General features: G+C 56.2%; 1 protein-coding gene across 1 annotated transcript in view; it reads left to right on the top strand.

Moving 5' to 3' along the window:
- The window catches only part of LOC104857594 (aldehyde oxidase 2-like), a 42,275-nt gene extending 26,006 nt beyond the window's left edge, over nucleotides 1–16,269 (top strand). The window contains exons 28-36 of the mRNA XM_010617594.3: nucleotides 708–803; nucleotides 3,179–3,307; nucleotides 4,611–4,685; nucleotides 5,332–5,384; nucleotides 6,737–6,851; nucleotides 8,648–8,713; nucleotides 8,791–8,985; nucleotides 10,762–10,929; nucleotides 16,028–16,269. Of these exons, the coding sequence (XP_010615896.1) occupies nucleotides 708–803; nucleotides 3,179–3,307; nucleotides 4,611–4,685; nucleotides 5,332–5,384; nucleotides 6,737–6,851; nucleotides 8,648–8,713; nucleotides 8,791–8,985; nucleotides 10,762–10,929; nucleotides 16,028–16,081 (951 nt within the window). The 3' untranslated portion in view covers nucleotides 16,082–16,269. The remainder of the gene's footprint in view (nucleotides 1–707; nucleotides 804–3,178; nucleotides 3,308–4,610; nucleotides 4,686–5,331; nucleotides 5,385–6,736; nucleotides 6,852–8,647; nucleotides 8,714–8,790; nucleotides 8,986–10,761; nucleotides 10,930–16,027) is intronic.
- Nucleotides 16,270–20,709: the final 4,440 nt, after the last annotated feature.

Below are 20,709 nucleotides of genomic sequence, written 5' to 3'. Positions count from 1 at the left end.
ACACACACACACACACACACACACACACACACACACACACACACACACACACACACACATGCATCCTGAATCCCAAGAGCCCCCTCCAGAACCCAGGGTCAGTGTCCATGGCCCAAACGAGGCCCCGCTGCAGTGATAGAGTTCTAGCTGCAGCCCCATCGGGCCTCTGCCTGCAAACACATGGGCCAAGCCATGGCTCCGTGTGTCACGCGAAGCAGCCCTGGCCGTCTCTCGTGGAGGTACCTGGGACACGGGCCAGGCCGGCCTGCAGCTGCACCCCAACATCCCTGGCCGTAGGATCCCGTCCCAGGGAGCCCAGGCCCAGGGCCACCACCCCTCACTAATGAGCCATCACTTTGGGGTGGGGGCGCCTGGGGGCTTTCCAGTGCTTGTCTGGGCAAAGAGGGTGAGTCAGAAGCTTTACCAAAAACCTTGCCCCTGTGCCCCACCCTGGCTCCCCAAGATTGGTGTCTTCCCTAGGATGGGACCCAGGGCCTGGCACTGAGCTGTGGCCCCAGTCTGTCTGTCTGTCCATTTGTTTGTTTTGGAGACAGCATCTTGCTAAACTGCTATGTTGCCCAGCTGGTCTTCAACTTGCGACCCTCCTGCCTCTGCCTCCCAGCGAGCAGGAAGGACAGGGTGCCCCACCTCACCTAGCCCTCCTTTCTGCTCGAGCCCCCTACAGTGCATTTGTGCCTGTCTTGCAGGCAGCGGCGCTCGTGCATGTCTACACAGACGGGTCTGTGCTGGTCACCCATGGCGGGAACGAGCTGGGGCAGGGGATCCACACCAAGATGCTTCAGGTACAGGGGACTCCATCGTGGGGTCCTCCTGCCTCAGCCTCCCAGAGTGCTGAGACCCATCTTTTAGGGCAAATGAGGACCCTCAGTATTCAGACTCTAAGGCCCTTCCATGTAAAACATGGCAGCTGAGGTTCCAGACCGGGCCCCAGGACGGAGGGCCCAACAGAGTTGTGAGCTCTCAGCTGCTCCGTTCCGAGCCCAGCAGGTCTGACTACAGAAGGGCAGGTGTTTCCCGGCCCCCCCATCTGGGGAGCTGCAGAGGACATTTTAGTTCAGGCATGAGGCAGGGCAGGCAGAGAAGCCCTTCACCTCATGCAGAGGTGTCGGGTGGTGACCGCCTGCGTCCATTGGCCGAGGCCTCCTCTGCTCCAGGCCTCCACCTCACCCGAGGGGCCAGGCCCAGACCCGCCCATCCCCAACCCTGCCAGGACCTCCGCTGTCAGTGTCCCCGCCTGAGCACGGCTGTGGGCCTGGGAGAGGGGCGAGCTGTCCCTGCAGCTTCTCGGGGTCCGTGACGTCGGCTCAGGTCAAGGCAAATCTGCCATGGACAGACCCTGGCCCCCGTGGTAAAGAACGTGGTGGCTGAGGGAGGACCCTCCACACCTGACCCAGACCCCTCCGTTCTGTGAGCCAATCCATGCTCTGGGTTTTCCTCTCTAAGAAACAAGGATGTTGTCCCACCCCTTTTAATTTTGCATGTGTCTGGGCAAGGTTAATGTTAAACATATTAGAACACTGGCATCCAAGGACAGGAACTGGAACACACCTCCCAACACCTGGAGAAGGGCTTTGTGCAAAAACTAAAAGATGACAACAGTCAGGTTAACACTTTTTTCTTTCTTGCCCTCTTTCCCATTCTTTTCTTTCATTTCTTTTCAGTTAAATATTTTAATTTCCATATGTATCCCAGAGAAACTGGAAGAATACCTGGGCATGGTGGTGCATGCCTATGATCCCAGCTACTAGGGAGGCTGAGGCAGGAGGACTGCAAGTTCAAGGGTAATCTGAAAAAGAAAAGGGGGTTAACCTGGGCGACTTAGTGAAACCATATCTCAAAATTTAGAAAGAAACAAAGAAAAACAGGAAGGAAGGAGGGAAGAGAAGGAAAGAAAGGCTAGGCAGGGAGAGAGTAAGTAAAAGAACAAGAGTAAGAAATTAAAAAGAGCCAGCCGTGGGGGCGCACGCCTAGAATCCCAGCACTCGGGAGGCTGAGGCAGGAGGATCACTGCAAGTTCCAGGCCAGTCTGGGCTGCATAGTGAGTTCCGAGCCAACCTGAACTATAGAATGAGACCCTGCCTCAAACGTAAAAAATGGAAAGTAAATTTAAAAGTGAACAGCACATACTGGAGGAATGTGCGTGACTGGGATCAAATAGAAGGAAACGAGGAGGAAACTACAGCTGAGGTGAGGTCATGACAGGAGACGGGGTCATTCCAAGTTCTCCTAGGTCTGAAACCATTTGCGGGGGTGGAGACAGGGTCTCCCTGTGTAGTGGAGACGGACCTGGACCTCACTGTGTAGCCCAGGATGATCTCGAACTCACAGCCATCCTCCTGCCTCAGCCTCCTGAGTGCTGGGATTATAGGTGAGCACCACCACGCCCGACTAGGTCAAACTCTTCAGCTGGCTGAGTAGTCCAATGAACCAGTCTCTCTCTCTCTCCCTCTCTCTCTCCCTCCCGCCCTGTCCCTCTGTCTGTCTGTCTGTCCCTCTATCTCTCTGTGTCTCTCTCTGTCTCACTGTCTATGTCTCTGTCTCTGTCTCTCTGTTTCTCTCTCTCGGTCTCTCTCTCTCTGTCTGTCTGTCTCTCCATCTCTCCGTCTGTCTCTGTCTCTCTGTCTCTCTCTGTCTCTGTCTCTCGGTTTCTCTCTCTCTCGGTCTCTCTCTCTCTCTGTCTCTCCATCTCTCCGTCTGTCTCTGTCTCTCTGTCTCCTCTGTCTCTCCGTCTCTCTCTGTTCCTGTCTGTCGGTCTCTCTCTCTCTGTCTCTCTCGCTGTCCCTCCCTCTCCGTCTGTCTCTGCTTCTTTCTCTTTGTCTCTGCCTCCATCTCTGTCGCTCTCTCTGTCTCTCTGCCTCTGCCTCTCTGTCTCTCTATCTGTCCATCTCTGCCTCCGTCTCTCTCCCTCTGAGTGAGCTCCTGAAGCCTCACTGGCCTGTCCTCTGTTATTGGTGAGCTGAGGACCTAACACCCTGACCACCTCAGGTCCCTTGCATGAGCTGGAGGACACTCCTCAGCCCAGCACGCGAGGTGTTTGGAAAGCACAGTACCCAAGGCTGTAAGGGCCACCATAGAAGTGACTTCTGACACTGCAGTTCTGTGACAGTGGCGACTCCACCCTCCCTGGCCCCGCGGGTGACCGCACTTCCCCCCTCAGGTGGCCAGCCGCGAGCTGCAGATCCCCATGTCCCGGCTACACATCCAGGAGACCTGCACGGCGACCGTGCCGAACACAGTGGCTACCGCAGCGTCCATCGGCGCTGACGTTAACGGCAGGGCTGTGCAGGTGACTGCTGTGTCCGTCTGTCCCGGTTCCCATCTGTCCCATGCCTCTTGGTTTCGGGCCCCAGTGGGCAGGAGGCGACCTGTGGGGAGGGGTCATGGGCAGGATGCTGAGAGCGGACAGATCCTGGGATCAGGGCTCCACCGGCCCCGGCCACAGAGGGGCCTGGCAGAGGCATCTCGTTCCTGGCTTGGAGCATGGAGGAGCCCGGAGGAGGCGGCCTGGGTACCTGCACTCCGGGCCCCCTGCAGGCCCCATCCCACGCGCGTCCACCTGCGCAGGGCGGGAGGCGGTGTTGCGGTGACAGTGCCAGCCTGTGGGCAAGCAGGGCTGGTGGAGACTCGCGGGAGGGAGGGCTGTGCATGCAGCCAGGGTTGCCTCCAGCGAGTCCTGCTGGGCACTCAGCGCCCCCCTACTCCTACTTTCCAAGCACTGCTTTTAAAGAACTCTAAAGCCCGGCGAGGTGATGCCGGCCTGTAATCCCCGGAGGCTGAGGTAGGAGGGCCGCCCAGAATTCCAAGAATCACAGCTTCACGGCCCTTTGGTGGGGGTCCGACTGCACCTGCCTGAGGTGACCTCCACATGTCCTTCAGGCTGCTCTGTGGGGCCTCTGTAAGGAGAATTCTTGGGTGAGGAGCCACTCCGCACGTGGGACACTGCCGGGTCTGACAGCAGACACTTTTCCGGCTCAGAACAAGTGTGTAAAGACTTGAATTCTCTCCATCCAGTGTAGAGCTGGATCAAGCCAGAAAGAGTTTCGGCCCGGTGTGCACGGAGCTGTTTCCAGCCTACGTGTTGATCCGTCGTCAGGGACCAAGATCTAGGACCTAACCCTGTGGGCCTAGGTTCCTGTTGAGAGAATTTCTTCATTTTCTCATTTCAAGCCCAAAGCCCTGGCCCTCAACACAGTAGTTCAATGGTGGGTGGACAGCAGACAGTATGGACAGAGGTGGTGAGTCATTGCTGAGGCTACAAAGCACAAGTCTGAATGAAAATAGGTGCTCATTCCAATTATTTTGGTGGCTGGAAATACAAAAGGAGGCATAGATCTAAGACGTGGAAAAAGGAAAAGAAGTCTAGGGCCTGGCGAAGAATCTGAGCATTCAGTAAACTCCTGTCCTCACAGGTGGTGGCCAGGGAGGACCCGCAGGAGTCACTGCCCTGAGGCGGGGCTGTGTGACCGCCCTCTCCCGGTCTGGCGGGAGCTGCGTGCCGGAGACGTGCGGGCCCAGTCCGGGAGCAGCAGCATTCTCTTGCATATTCTTCCATGTTCGTTTTTAATGTGGATTCTCTTTATTTCTTCAAGAATGCCTGTCAGACCCTTCTGAAACGCCTTGAGCCCATCATTAAGAAAAATCCGGAAGGCATCTGGGAAGACTGGGTGAGTATCCCCACCACTGTGAAGAAGGAAGCAGCCCCAACAGTTCCAGGAGGGCGTCGGGGTAGGGCACAGCCACCCCACAGAGAGATGGGCTCCTCAGGCCTCTCACAGGGAGACAGCGTGCTCCTGCCCTGCTGAGTGGACTCCTGCAAAAGGGCAGGATGGCCAGAGTTGAGAAGGCTACTCCAGGATGTATTCCAAGTAAGCAAGGAGAGATCACACAGGAGACAGCAGTCATAAGAGGGAGGGAAATGCATGAGCACACCCAGGAGACGTCACACCCTCTGGTTGAGTAGAAAAGAAGAAAAGACTGGATCTTCCTAAGCCACATGCAATGTCGATGCTCTGGATAGGGAAGGGGAAGACAAGAAAGCCTAGTGGCTATTGACACTCTCCCTGACTGATGAGCTTTGCCCCATCTCTGGTGTGCAGCAGGTTTCTGCTTTACACCTGTTCAATCCAGACTTGAAACTCATCAGAAGGGGACTATTGGCCGCCACCCGCCAGGGAGGGCACCGTCACGATGAGCAGTTGTGGTGGCAGAGCACAGCAGCATGATGGGATACTGATGTTGAGATGTGGGATGTGTTCGTCTGCACCGACCAAATGGTGTGTTTACTTCATTTTTACTGTGTTCATTCTGCAGATAGATGCAGCATTTGAACAAAGAATCAGCCTCTCGGCCACTGGATACTTCAGGTAAAAATTAAAGACCTTAGCCGGGTGTTGTGGTGGTACACACCTGTGATCCCAGCACTTTGGGAAGCTGAGGCAGGAGGGTCACAAGTTCAAGTCCCACCTGGGCAACTTAGTGAAACCTTGTCTCAAAGTAAAAAGTTTATAAAGCAGGCAGGAAGGTTGGGGATGTAGCCCGGCATCCCTGGGTTTGATCCCTATCCCTAGTACAGAAAAAAAATCTTGGCTTAGCTGAGAAAATATGCAGTAATTCAATTGCTCTGGGCCTAAGTTCTCTCTCTGTAAATAAGATTTTATTGTAAGACTGCTGAGATCTCTTCCAGGCCCAAACTTGTGTAGCTTCACATAGGCCTCTGAGTTATGTCTCAAAAAATATTAAGCAATAAAAATACTGATATATTTAGTTAAGAAACACTGACCCTAGTCATTTATTATTCTTTATTGTAAGAACTAGGAAGCATTATCATTAGAAATAACAGGCAACTCTAATTCGCAGGTCTCCCATGCGCTACTGCTAGACCTGTCTCTGGGGCAGGAGGGCAGTGTAACCACCGCAGGCTATGTCCACGTCAGGGCCAGCCTCAGCACACAAGTGTTAGTGGGGTAGGGCAGAGCTGACTGTCACGTTCCAGAAGTGGCCAGTGTTACTTTTACCCTGTGATGAAGCAAACCCTAAACTGCGCTTGCACAGGAGACTCAGGAATAGCAAAGCGAGCATCACCGAGCCAGGACAGGAGAAGGAACCCGACCACCCACTGCTGTGTGCAGCTCACAGTGAGCTCTGGGCCCTGCACTCGATTGCGCCTGGCTGAGCACATCTTCCGTCCCGGCCACAGTGAACCCGGCCCTGCCTCCCGGCCACAGTCACCTCCACCCGGGAATTCAGCCAGCCGGCCCACGGGGTCCCTCCAGAACCCTTGATCAAAATAGCTGAGTTTCCCGTGTCTGAATCAGATGGGGTAAAGCCCAAACTCCAGGCCATCGGCGTTGGCCAGCTGGGCCCACCCCTGCTGGCTTCTCCCTCAGACGCCCAACCTGGGACACAGAAAGCAAACTCTCAACTGGATGCAAGTGAAAACCAGCTGGGCTATAAATGAAAAGCAGCAGCTCAAAATGAGCCTAAAAGTCAGCTGAAAGCTGGGCCTGGGTTCACTCCTGTAATCCCAGGACATGGGAGGCTGAGGCAGGAGTATTGAAACAGGGAGCCCATGTTTCATGAACCTGGACTACGTCATAGGTTCAAGGCTGGCCTGGGCCACATAGCAGGATCCTGTCTCAAAATAATAATAATAATAATAATAATAGACATCATTTGCACACCGCCCCCATGTAAAGGGCTTTATTTCTCCCCTCAGGGGCTACAAGGCCTTCATGGACTGGGAGAAGGGGGAGGGAGACCCCTTTCCATACTACGTCTTCGGGGCTGCCTGCTCTGAGGTGGAGATCGACTGCCTGACGGGAGCGCACAGGGTGAGTCTCAGCTTCCTCAACAGGGAATCCTTGGTGGGCCCAGGTCAGCTGCACCTCCTGAGCCACCAAGAGCAGGTTGTCCCCACTCTCGGGCCCAGAGCCCGGCCCGGGAACTTCCAGGAAGACATGGAGGAGGCCACGGAGGAGCTGCCCAGACAGCCTGAACTCCTCCAGTACGTTGGCATTTTTATTCCATTCAGACAACAAAAACACTTTTCAGAGTTTTACCCAGAGCAGCATTTTATGCCCAAAGGAAAGCCAAGCTCCCTAACCGCAGGGCAGACGAGGTTTCTCCAGCCACTGGCCTGAGGAAACAGAGGAGAGGAGGGCCGGTGTTTGCCATGCCACACAGCTCCCGTGGAATGGGCCCCTGGGGCCAGGGAGTCACTGTTAACCATGGAAATGACTTGAACCGTGGCGGAAGAGGCCTCCCAGGGGCCTCTGGGGCAGGAAAGTTCCGGAAGTCTTACACAGAGCCTGGTGAAACCCAAGCACATGAGTTGTCAAGAAGTTTATGACACAACTGAAGCCGACTCACGTTACTCCACCACCACCCAGAGCCACTTGCCCAAAACAGCCATGGTCTATTTGTGAGGCATGGACGGACTTTGCCAACACTTAATCACATCAGATAACATCTCCACCCGCGAAATCCATGAAGGACGTTTGTAAGCACAGTGAAGGAGGCAGAGAGCCCACCTTCCTCCAGTTCCTCCTAGGAACACGGTGACGCTACATCTCCACTTCCGTGCAGATCAGGGTTAAGCAGCAGACTCGTGTGAGCACAGATTGCTGGTGATTACTTCGAATCCACGCTTCCCGGTGCTTTTCTCGTGGAAGCGCACAGGTCCAGCCGGGGTTCCTGCTCGGGCCCCGACCCCTCAGGCCCGCAGCAGGGGAAACCCTCATCTTTAGGGGCAGGCTCATCCCAGGGCCTGGTGCCAGATTTAGCAAACAAATCACAAGCCACCCTCAGGTAAACAACAAATAATTTTCTGGTATAAACGAGCCCCGTGCAGCATTTGGAGCAGGAGTATTTCATATGTCACTTACTCCTGGGGGCCTCAGATAAATAAATACCTACAAAATAAAGCTGCATGAGGCCCTCACAGGTGCCATGGTGCCCCAGAAGGTAAGACTTGGTCCTCCTGGGCCTCCCAATTCACTCAGTTAAAGTTTGGTCATTTCGGAATTTCTTTGATCCCTTGAAATAACTTCTTCTTTGAAGAGTCAAAACTCCCTGGTGGCCATGCTGTGGCTGAGTGGGGAGCACAGTGCACACGCTGCCCCTCGAGTCCAGAGGCCAGCGCGGAGCAGAAGAAGCCGTCCACCTCGGAAGGCTGGCTAGAGTAGGCACTGATGTATTAGGAGGCCGAGCCCCAGGCACGGGCAGAAGGCGGCATGGAGACTCCGAGACACACACGGCCTCTCACCCCACAAGCACACACCCGTGTGCACACACCCACGCCTAGCATGGGGCCACACCAGTGACAGCTGAGATCTCGCACACCCCAGCTCTGCCCACTGCACTGGCCACAGTGAGGTGTCCTTGGGAATGTGGGGCCACACTGCGGCCACCAGGGCCCCATGCCCGGGGTCCCAGGCCCGATGTTGCTGCATCATATGCTCCTACAGCCCTCGCGGGCCCAGGGTCCCCAAGAGTCAGGCCACAACCACGCCAGCCCCGGGCTTTCTGCTGGCCGGGCTCTGGGCAGGGGCAGGGCCTGAGGGGCTCTGGGAGGAGGAGGAGGCCGCGGCATCTCCATGTTCACGGGGTCCTGCCTGTGTTTCGGCAGAAGCTCAGGACAGACATCGTCATGGACGCCGGCTGCAGCCTGAACCCAGCCATCGATGTGGGTCAGGTGGGTGCGGGGCTCAGCCGGCCATGCTGAGGGCTGCAGGGAGGACAGGGCCACCTCAGCAGCTTGGGCTCCCCCAGGTGGAAGGTGCCTTCCTCCAGGGCGCTGGCCTCTACACCTCGGAGGAGCTGCACTACTCGCCAGGGGGCGCCCTGCTGTCCCGCGGGCCCAATGAGTACAAGATCCCCACCGTGGCCGACATCCCCGAGGAGTTCAACGTGACTTTGCTGCCGTCATCACCGTCACAGACCCAGCTCACCATCTACTCGTCCAAGGTGAGTGCTCACCTGCACAGCACAGCACAGCCTGAGAAAATAACAAGGAGATGCTAACTGCTGCACAAGCCACAGCGTGCAGCGGGCTCTTCAGAAGCAGCAGCTTCAGAAAAACAAGGGCACTGGAGGGAGCAAGCCCTCCACCAAACCCTCTTTCACTGGGAACTAAATCTTCAGAAAGCTTTGCCTTCCAGAGAATAACGTTCTCACCCAAGAACCTCAGTTTTCTGACAGGCACACACTTGGGGAGGCTGAGGCAGGAGGAGCACTGTGAGTCTGAGGCCAGCCTGGGCTACACAGTGAGTTCAAGGCCAGCCTGGACTGCAGAGTGAGACCCTGTCTCAAAAAACCAAACCAAAAACAGCTCAGGGTTCCGTGGGATGGGAGGTGTGCTACCGGCTGCTCAGCCAGCAGGGGGCAGCAATGCGGAAGAAGTCTAGGCTGTGCCCATCTCATCCGGACCCTAGGTCAGAGGTGCAGCGGGGACTGTTTGTCATCACTGAAAGCTCTAAAAGTTCTCCATCGCTGCCCAGGTGAACCCCTCACTCGAGGGACACAGCTGGGGTGGCGGTGGCAGTCACCTGGGGGTGGGGGACTCCTCCTGGCGGAGCCCAGCCTTCCCCAGCGAGGGACCCAGTCAGGCCCAAGGACTAAAACTGAAATCTAAAATAAAGGTTGCAGCTGTTTGCACTGCTGTGTGCAGATTGCGTGAAGATGCCAGAGTTAAAATTTAAATGAGATACCGAGTTTTCCCGAAAACCCTCTGGGAGGCTTCTTGCTAGGAGAGGTGGCCTGGGCACATATGGGGGTCTCGGGTCTGCGTGAGGCTCAGGGTCTCCAGCTTGGCGGGCACACGGGCCCTGGCTTCCTCCCAGAACTGCAGGAGAGAACGGTGTCACTCTGAAGGAGCCTCCTGTCATGTGGCGCTCACCAACCCAGCCCCATCCCTGGCCCAAGAGACGGTCAGGGCGGTGGGCCTGCAACTGGAGACGGACAATGGGCTTGCAGCCCTGGGTGGGGGCAGCAGGTACAGCAGGCGCTGCCCAGGCCCTGCTCCCCACCCTAAGGTGTCCCCACACCCGGACTGACCCCACCTGCCTGGCACCCAGGGACCCACAGGGTCTCCGCTCAGGTGTGGTGAGGCAATGCCGCGGCCCACCGCCCACCGTCTTGTCCTTGTAATGTTAAAGTGAAGAGAAATACCTTAAGTCTCTGGGGCGACTGGATGACCTGTAATTTTGACTTTGTTCCCGGAAGGCAGTGGTCTGCTGCAACTGGAAAATGGCCCCCTCTTCAGCAGGGACACGGAGGAAGGCGGCGCCACCTCCCTCCCTCCTCTCTCCAGGTCCCTGCGGCTCCACCACCAGTAACCTGCAGGAGTGACTTGCTCCTTGCAGCTGAGCCGCCTGCAAACCTTCCTAAGAGAAGACTCTGCCTTGTGGCCCAGAGTCACACGGCCCTCTATGCCCCGGCTTCACTGCTGAGAGTTCTGCACTACATGAGCACCCGCCCTCACCACACACACGCGGGCACGCGGGCACACACACACACACACACACACACACACGTAGCCTTCCTGTACAACAGATGAGAGACATAACCCAGCCAGGATTTCATCCCTGAGAACCTCAGGTGACACTAGAACTATAACAGCCCTTGGGCTGGATGGCAGTCGGTCAACAAACACGTGTGCAAGACCGCAGCACTGAGGGGACACTGGGGATTGGGGCCTGGCCATCAGGGTCAACTCTCCTGAAACCACTGTGCCTCCCACAGGGCCTCGGGGAGTCCGGGATGTTCCTCGGGTCGTCTGTGTTCTTTGCCATCGGCGACGCGGTAGCTGCAGTGCGCAGGGACAGGGACCTTGCTGAGGACTTCACGGTGAGGAGCCCAGCCACGCCGGAATGGGTGCGCATGGCCTGCGTGGATCGCTTCACCGAGATGGTAAGGAGTCGCTTTGCTCTCCCTACAGGGAGATTGCCCTACTTCTGGTCTTTGGACCCTGGGTAATGCCTGACCCGATCTAATGCATCCGCCCATGTGCAGCAGCTCTAACTTTCAAACAGCATTTCCCTGTGTGTCACTCAGGTTGCCACTCAGTAAACTGGGGCAGGGTCATCTGTCCCCTTCCGAGTCTGAGAGCCATGGGGACCCTAGGGCTGTCATCCCAGTGCCCAGGAGGCCGAGGCTGGAGGGTCGCAGATCAAGGGCAACCTCGGCAATGGAGTGAGACCCTGTCTGTTCGACAGGTCAGAAAGGGCTGGGGCATGAGTTTCAGCACTGGCCAGAGGGCTGGGCCCCGCGGGAGCCGGGACACACCCTGGCCTGCCTCTCCCGCATGCTCAGCACCAGCCCCTCACACACCCTGTCCATTTCACCCCCGACCACCCTTGAGCTCCCACCCCAAGCCACTTTTCACCCCACAGAGACCTGCGGTGTCTCCTGTGTCAGAGCAGACCCCTAACCGACACAGCTGGGTGGCAGCGTTGACCGCGTCCCTCCCGCGCGCGCACACACACACACACACACACACACGCACACACACACACGCACATAGGCACAGCACGCAGTTTCAGGCGGTGTGGAACACTGAGACAGATGGAGGTGCAGGGCTGCCATGTGACCACAAGGGCCCGGGGATATGAGTGTGCAGAACTGGACCCAGAAAGGACAGGGCAGGGATGCCGCAGCTTCTCAGGAAATCAGACAGCCTCTGGGGCTTGGTTTTGCCTTTGTGATGGCAAAGCTTGTAGCTGAGCAGCTGTACCTGCTGCTCTTCCTGGAGGACAGAGATGGAACGGGACTGATCACTGTGCCCAGCCACCACCCACTGCTGCCTGCCACCTCCTGGGGTCTCTCCAAAGCACCCGAAAACTACTCTGAGCCCGCACAGACTGGACACTTTGAATGCATTTGATCGAACTGCATCAGGGTTTTAAACTGAACATGATTGGGGCTGAAGTGCAGCGCTGTGTTAGGTGGCTTGCCTGGCATATCAAGGCCCAGGGTTCATTCCAGCACGGCAAAAAGGAAAAAGAAATATCCAACTAACACAGGCATTGCACTCTGTTCAAAAAGTTTCTTTAGGAACTTAGATACCCACACCCTTTGTACGTCTTGGCCTTTGAGTGCTATTGCCAAGACACGATTTGTCCTGAGGAGAAGAAGGTCAGGAATTTGCATGTGAGAACAGGCCCTGGAAAGCACAAATGCCCTCTGTCAATAACCTTCTCCTTGCTGTAAGCCCTTCTGGATCTATGTCCTACACTCAGTACTTTTCCCTTGGAACCAGAGTCACACCGGAGCATCCCACGTCAACACGAGTCACTCTGTAAATACCAAGCCAAAGTCCTCACCGTGCTCCACCCCTGACCCTGACCTCCCTCCACTCTGCCTCACCAGGACTGGCAGGAGTTTCCACACCACATCAAGTTGACCTGCTAAGGCCAGGACAAAGACAGCTTTTATAACTAGAAGCCTCATTTTCATGGGTAAATTGGCTTCAACAAAAAGCAGGCATTGGTAGGAAGCATTGGGCATTTTCATGACTTAAAAAATCCGTTTGAACAGGCACTTCTACATCCAAACTTATTGCACACATTGGGTGGGGCTGACCTGTTGCGGATGACTCACCTGGTTTCCGGGGAGACCTGGCATGTGTTGCTGATGTCTGCTCTGAGCTCGGTGGGAACCCAGCTCCCAGATGGGCCATGGGCTCCATCCTCCATGAGGATGGCAGAGGAAACTGCTGTCCTCAGAAAATGTGTTTTGCACCATCATTTAAAATTCCACAAGAAACAAGTAAATTTCCCTTGAAGACACAAAAAGACAGACAAATAACACTTGCAAGTCAAGACTTCTCCTTACAGCAGTAATTTCAGTTTTAAAAAATATTTAAGATTCAGAGGCATGAAGGATTTCACAGCCTTAAAACTTGGGAAAATGCTGCCTGGGAGATTTCGGTGAGAGATCAGATGGAAACAAAGACTTCTGCCTTGTTGTCTTCGGTGGCCAAAAAGCCCTGACTGATACAGATCCAGGCAGGTGTGTGCTTGGTGACCAGCCGGGGGGTGGGGTCTGCTGGCACTGCTGGACACCGGGCACTGCTGCTCACGTCCTGTGCTGGGCAGCTGGTCCCTGCCGCGCTGGCCCTTCCGCTGGCAGGCCGACTGTCCCTGCCCACTAGAGTCTCTCCCGGGCCCAGCCTTGCCTCCTGGGCCCTGGGGCACCAGCTCCCTGCCTCCATTTCTACCTGCTCCTCAGTCCTGGGGGCACAGCCTTGCAGCTGTAGCCAGGACAAGGCCAGCTCCTCAGCAGAGGCAGGAGGCCCAGCCCACCCACCCTGGTCTCAGCTGGGCACCCAGTGGAAGGCCTCCCTTATCCCTCAGCCTCAGAGTCCATCCTGCAGCACCTCACGGTCCCCTGAGGGTCCTCTACCCACGTGCACACGAGTACACGCGCGCACATGCTCAGCTCAGACCTGAGCACAACAGGGCAGGGCCTGCGACACAGGCCTCTGAGGTGGGCAGCAGAGCACGTGTGCCTCACACAGCCCCGCAGGGTCTCGGGGCTGCCTCTACTCTCCTGGAGACATATGAGCGCACACACGTGCTCTCAGACAATGTGTGCCTTGCCGCCCTCCCTGGCACCCAGGCGGGAGGAAGGGAACCAGGCCCTTGTGCGCAGGCCCACCCCGCCCAGGGTGCCCCGTGCTGCGCTCTGTCTGTCTTGGCCTGGGTCGGTGAGCCCAGCCCTCCTGCCGGCCCAGGGTTGGTGGAAGAGAACGGGAACTGGCCAGGCCTCCTGAGGGAAGGGCAGAAGAGGATGTGGAAGGTGACAGGGAGGTGCTGAGTGCAGGGAGCACCTGATGAGCCACTCACAGGTGGAGGCGAGTGAGATGCGTGCGAGCTCACAGCTATCGTGCGTGGTCCCGTGGTCCGTGTTGACCGTGACGACGGTGATGTGGTGATGGGGTTGGGGGCCCCAGGGCCACCCTCAGACTCAGGAGCCGGAGAAGCAGAGGCAGCGTCATGACGCGTTTCAGTGAAAGCAGGGGAGAAAGGCAGAGGCCAGTGACCTCTTCTGGGGACTCAAGGTGACCATGACAAGCTTCGATGGCCGTGAGTCCTGGGCTTTGCTGGAGGTCAGTTACACGGTGGCCCTCAGAGGTCCAGCTGTCACCAAGCACCAAGGCCCCAGTTAACAGAGCCCCCATGGGCTGGGCGCCTCCCAGGAGCTGCAGGCCTCTGGCACACACGGGTTTGGAGACCTTCCCCACTACCCTTCACCACGATGACAGGGTGAGGAGGCAGAAGCCATGCCATGGTATCCAGCCGTGACACCGGGCTATCAGACCCGGATGTGGGGCTCAGGGACTACTGCAGTGTAAGTTCAGCTTTAGCTGAGAGTAGAGGCGCATGCCTGTCATCTCAGCAGTCAAGAGGCTGAGGCAGAAGAATTGCAAGTTCAAGCCCAGCCTGGTCAACTTAGCAACATAACAACATCCTTCTCAAAATTTAAAACAATAAAATTAAAAGAGTTGGCAGGGGGGAGATTTAGCTCAATAGCACAGCACCTGCCCACCAAGTGGGAGGTCCTGAGTTGGATCTCCAGTACCAAAAACGTCAGCAAAGTAGCCCAGTGCAAATGCCCTGGTTCAATCCCCAGTCACGCAGAAGGAGGAGGAAGAGGAGCAGCAGCAAGGAGGAAGCTTGGATGAGAGCAGAACTGGTCTCGGCATCCACAGGGGAGGTGTTGCAGTAACCACTGCTGTCAAAGGCCAGGGCACAGAGAGGAGAGGAGCAAGGAGGAGCGAAGAGATCAGGGCAGCAGGCATGGACTGCTGGGACCCAGGGAGAGAGCTGTGTCCGGGGCCAAACGCAGGCACAGGGGTCGCAGCCCGCCCTGCCCTGCACAGGGAGCCCAGCTGACTCTGGTGGGCAGGTGGCCCGGAGAGGTGTCCAGCTGAGGCAGGGCGGCCGGCCCCAAGGACGGCTGGCAGACACCAGCGCAGGGTGGACACGGCCCAGGGTGGTGTCTCCGAGAGGTTTTCGTTTCGCTTGTTGTGCTAAGGGTGAAACCAGGGCCTGTGAGGTCGCCCTGCTTTTGTATTTTGTGAGATAAATGTGTAGAAAAACTGCTCTTTGGCCCCTTCGCAGTTCTCCCTCCCTGGGGAAGCGGGTGCAGTTCAGGGGCAGAGCACGCGCTCAGCATATGTCGGCCACAAGAGCAGCAGAGGTCAGCTCTTCAAAACGCCACCGAGGGAGGCCAGGAGGTGTGTGCTCTGCTGTGAGGCACACCTCGGGGAGAGGCTTCCTGGAGACAGCTCTCTGGACCACAGGGACAGGAGGGAGGAGCAGATCCTCATGCTGTCTCTGAGGGCAGTGGGGACACCGCAGGGCATTTGGCACCACAGCCAGGCAGTGAGCACCACACTGGGGCATAGCGGCCATGTGGGCGATGCCTTCGACCCACATATATTCCTACGATTTTTAACTCTTTCGATTCATCCCAAGAAGCAGAGGACAAGCTGGGTGTGGTGGCGCACACCTATAATCCCAGCAGTCAGGAGACTGAGGCAGGAGGATCGCTGTGAGTTCAAGACCAGCCTGGGCTACACAGTGAGTTCCAGGTCAGTCTCACTACATAGTGAGTGAGACCCTGTCTCAAAAAACAAAAAAAAAACAAGAAGAAGAAGAAGCAGAGGACAGACAGCCAAGCAAGCCACTGCAGACTGAGGGCCTGGTGTCACAGCACCACTGTCCCCTAAGATTGTCATCTGAAAGGCAGCTCAGAGGCACAGCGCCTGCCTGCCACATGTGAGGCCCTGAGTTTGATTCCTGGCACAAAAGGAAGAAAGGGAGGAAGGGAGGGAGGGAGGGGAAGGAGGGAGGGAAAGAGTTCAAATCCCTGGGAACCAGCACAACCCTGCTTCCTCTCATCAGAATTTTTACAAATCTAGGATCAGCTACACCGCCTCCGGGGGAGCGCAGCAGCCGCGTCCCTCCACGTGTGCTGAGTGCTTCCTGTGCTTTGCTTCCAGATCCCGAGGGACGACCCTGGGACGTTCAAGCCTTGGTCTGTCCCTATCGCATAACCCTCCACCGTCTCCTGAGAGGTGAGCTCCCCATAAGGTACGTGACAATCACACTAGGGGAGACAATGACAGCAACCCCGTCCCAAAGAAAACAGGCAGCCAGCTCCACGGTCCCCACGCTCTGCTCCCCATTGTGCCAACTGCACAGCCTCTCATGCGGCCTCCTGAATCCTCCAACACGAAGTATGCAGGGCTTTGCTGATGACAGTCAGGGTTGGGGTGCTGTGTCGCCAAATAACGCGAGGCTGAGCCAGGTGTGGTGGCGCACCCCCGTGTATTTCTGTAAAATAGGAATTTAACAACACATGTGTAAGGAGCGTAAGGCAGATTACCCTGCCTCTTTTACTCTCTTTCCCAATTTTTTTCTTAAATTTTTTGAGACAGGGTCTCACTATGTAGTTGAGACTGACCTGGAACTCACTATGTAGCCCAGGTTGGTCTCAAACTCACAGCGATCCTCCTGCCTCAGCCTCCCGACTGCTGGAATTACAGGCGTGCACCACCATGCCCGGTTCTCTTTCCCAATATTAAAGTCAGTGTGATGAGACAACACACACTACCATGCAAAGCAGGTGTGCAAAGTAAGAGCCTGTGCTGCACACGAACCTCAATAAAAGGTAGTTACAGGTGAACACATGCCTGCTAAACACCAAATTTTCATAAATAGGCAGCCTTGCTGGTGCACAACTATTAATCCCACCATTCAGGAAGCAGACGCAGGAAGGTCGCCGTGAGTTGGAGGCCAGCCTGGGCTACCCAGTGAGTTCAAGGCCAGCCTGAACTATATAGCGAGACCCTATCTCAAAAGAAAAGAAAACAGTTAATAAATTATAGACCCCCACAAATGAGCTGGGAAGTCATTTCTGTGCAAACACTAAAAATAAGGCCCATCCTCACTTTGCAAGATGAATTTTAAAAATGAAAAACAAAACTAAACCTCTTAAAATTTACAATCATTTCTTGTGGCAGAATTTTTTTCAGGCTGTGTTACAACAGATTTCCTGAGTGTCATTCCAAGTATGTAACTATCATCTCTTACCTGCAGTTTCAAATTTTCATGCTCCACAGTAGCATAATCGCTCATATATTTGCTTTATAAGCAAGCATTAAATATTGAGCTTATAAAAATAGGTTTCAGTCCTCTGCTAAACATCTTTAAAATCTTCTGACCTCCTCCAGTTTCCTATTTTATAAGTGAAGACAGGCCAAGAGCAAATCAGCAACTCCCCAAATGTTCCCGTGGCTTTACCAGTCCAACTTCCGGCTGATTCTTCTTCCCAACCTAGGGCTTGGTACACTTTGTTGTTTAGCTGTTCTCTTTTCTGTTTTTTCCAGGTGAAAAGATGGCTTCTTAATCATAACTGCAAGCTGATATTCTTATACTGTTGTGGGGGGAGCAGGTGCAAAATTTAGAACATGATTCAAGCCTAATTACATTAACAAAATGAATCATTATTTACAAATTACTCAGACTCTTCAGCCCAGAGGCCAGAGAGGACACCAGTAAATTTAATGATTTATTTCTGAAAAGATCGTGGAAAAACTGCTGTGAAGGCAAACCCTTCCTGTGCCCAGCGATCAGCAGACCCTCCCGCAGCTGTAATCGCTGGTGAGGACGGCACCCAACAGCACATGGTGTCCCCCGTGATGCCCCCTGTGCAGCACAGAGCAGCGACACCGCGGCCCTCTGCCAGGCGCTGCCCTGGGCCTGGTGGGCGTCTGACGGCGCAGGAACAGGGCTTCCCTGCACAATGAGCCGCAGGGAGCCGCAGGGAGCCGCAGGGAGCCGCAGGCCGAACTGGTGCCGGGTTCAATGGCCTCGCCATGTGAAGCCCTGAGTTCAGTCCCCAGCATCACAGAAATAAAAATACAAGCGTTAAAAGAGAAACATGCAGACCCATGGAATTGCACTGGGTTCCAGGGACTCTCAGGAAGAATCAGCAGATAAGCTCTGAGCAGAGTCCTGAAGAAGACGGCAGAATCCACAGATCAGGGCGTCTACCTGGCAGACCTGACAGGGACACACAGTGGGGGCAGGGACAGCTTGCCACTGGCCACCTGCCCACCTGTGGGTTCTGCCAGGTCCAGGAGCCCAAGGGAGGGAGCAGGCCAGAGAGGAAAGGAGTGGCAGCAGGGGATCACTGGCAGGACAACAATTACACATTGGTGGCACAGCAGGGACTGCATGGGAGGCGGCTGGGGTGAAATAAACTGAAACTAAAGCAATTTCAAAAGCTCTTTTGCAAATAAATCCCTGATTGTGTGATCTAATAAAATGCGAGACATTTGTTTTATCATTTTAAATGATAGTAAATGTGGTTTGTATTTTTAAGCCGGGTGTGGTGGGGCAGCCTATAATCCCAGCCCTCAGGAGGCCAAGGCTAGAGGATCGCTTTGAGTTCAAGGCCAGCCTGGATTACATAGTGAGACCTTGTCTCAAATAAGCAAAAATAGGGCGGGAGATTTTTCTCAGTGGTACTGTGCCTACATCCCAAGCGCAGCATTCTGAGTTTGATCCCTGGAACAACAACAAAAAAAAGGAAAGCAAGCTTTTGATGCATCTAGGCGAGCTGGCTACTGCGTGTCTATATTCTTTGCCGTGGGTCAGGACCGACAAATCAGAGGCGTCTGAATACAAACCACGCTGTGGGTTGTGCTCTGCAATCTGGACAGCAAGGACACTAATAAAATACTTCTTCAGAAAGACACACTTGAAGCCACATGTTAGAAACCATTTCTGTGGGCTCACCAGCATTGTGAAAAGATGAAGTTTGCTAGATTCGCTAAAAATATTGACCCTGTTCAAAAGTACTTCACAAAAAAACCCAAAATGACCCCAGAGCTATGGCCTCAGTGTGCCCAGCCCCAGACTTGCACTGAAACCTGGCAGGGCATGGTGGGGGACTTGGGGGGCGGCTCTGCCCAGGACGACCCAGAGCCAGTGGGTCCCACCAGCGTGGGGCACCACAGTCCCTGAGAAGGAGCCTCACCAGGCAGCATGCTGACCCCCAGCCCCGGGGTCTCCAGCCCCCAGGCAGGCCAAACTCCTGCCACTTCAGACCCTACTCGTGGTGTTCGCCGTCCCCGCCGCCCTTGGGAGTCCCGACACCTCACGCTTGTCACGGTCACAGCTGGCCTCACTGCCCAGCGAGTGTGGGGACACGGTGGCAAATGTCAGAGTGCCAGGGGAAGCTGGCTGTGTCTCCCGGCTGCCCTTCCTCCCTCCACACAGGCCGCTGCGCGTCTGCTCCCTGACAGCAGGAGCTGCTTCCGCTCACAGGAGCCCTGAGAGCCAGGAAGGCAAAGGCGGACGCGGGCTTCCCGCTGCCCGGGATCCGAACCTGCTGCGCTGCTCTCCTATGCTCATCAAGACAAAGCGATCCCAGCGCTCGGAGGCTGAGGAGCGCGTGTGTTTGAGGCCGGCCCGGGCTGCACACCAGACCCCGGCTGCCCTCCACGCGTGTGCACGCGCGCGCACACTCACTTCCTGTCCCCCAGCCTCGCCCGGCCGGTGGGTGTCAGATGTACGCACAGAACGGTCCTCACAGACAGAACCGCGCTGGGAAGGGCGACTCCGGGCCGGACGCAGGGGGAAGGCACGGCCAGCTTCGGCCGAGGGCGCCAGAGGTGCAGGATCACTGTCGGCGCCGCTGGGACAGTTACTCTCCACGCGGTACGAATCGCGAGGACCCCGCGGGCTCCTGGAGGCGCAGGCACAGAAGGCCACACAGCAGTGACACACGAGGGGGACCTCGCGGGCCCAGGTCCCGCTCCGCTGGGTGCACGAGGGCGCCGGCTCCCCCAGCTGTCAGGAAGCTTCGGAGATGGCACCGGGCCACGGGCACAGGTTCGCCCGCTCAGTTTGGGCCCTGTGCTCACTCCGTGGGCTGGAGCGCTGGGCTGTGAGGGCCGCCCACAGAAGGCCACACAGCAGTGACACACGAGGGGGACCTCGCGGGCCCAGGTCCCGCTCCGCTGGGTGCACGAGGGCGCCGGCTCCCCCAGCTGTCAGGAAGCTTCGGAGATGGCACCGGGCCACGGGCACAGGTTCGCCCGCTCAGTTTGGGCCCTGTGCTCACTCCGTGGGCTGGAGCGCTGGGCTGTGAGGGCCGCCCAGGTGGGAGAGGAGGGAAAGGGGAGCTGGCCGTGCCCTCCCGTGGTTCACCCTACAGCCTCCCTCACCCCCACCGGCTGGAGACCCCAGAACCACTCTGGTCGCTCGGGGTCCTCCTCACACCCACAGTCTGTGACCGAGGGCTGGGGTTTCTGCGATGTGCCACCACGCCCACCTCCCCTGACTCCTTTAGTCTACATGGGCTTCAGAAGCTGCTCTGCTGCTGGTGCCCGCCTTGACTACACATGGCCCGGAAGCTCACTGCCGACCTACAGCAAGGAGGGAACCGGCAGCGCCCGCAGCTCCGCTGCACCTGGGAAGAGCCTGCACACGTCTGCAGATAGGAACTGAGCGACACCACGCAGGTAAGAGAATGAGCTTCGTGGTCAACACGTTCAGACACAGTGTACTGACCAAATGCAACTAGTAGATAATTAGATCACAGGGAGAGTCTGTAAAAACCTACTGTAATAGCCCGGTGTAAATAACATTAAATGCCTCCCTCTCTCCCCCC

This window comes from Fukomys damarensis, unplaced genomic scaffold (genome assembly GCF_012274545.1).
Source record: "Fukomys damarensis isolate Sample0158 unplaced genomic scaffold, DMR_v1.0_HiC HiC_scaffold_26, whole genome shotgun sequence".
NCBI lineage: Eukaryota > Metazoa > Chordata > Mammalia > Rodentia > Bathyergidae > Fukomys > Fukomys damarensis.
Note: the sequence above shows the minus strand (reverse complement) of the source record. Positions and strands in the feature narration are given on the sequence as shown.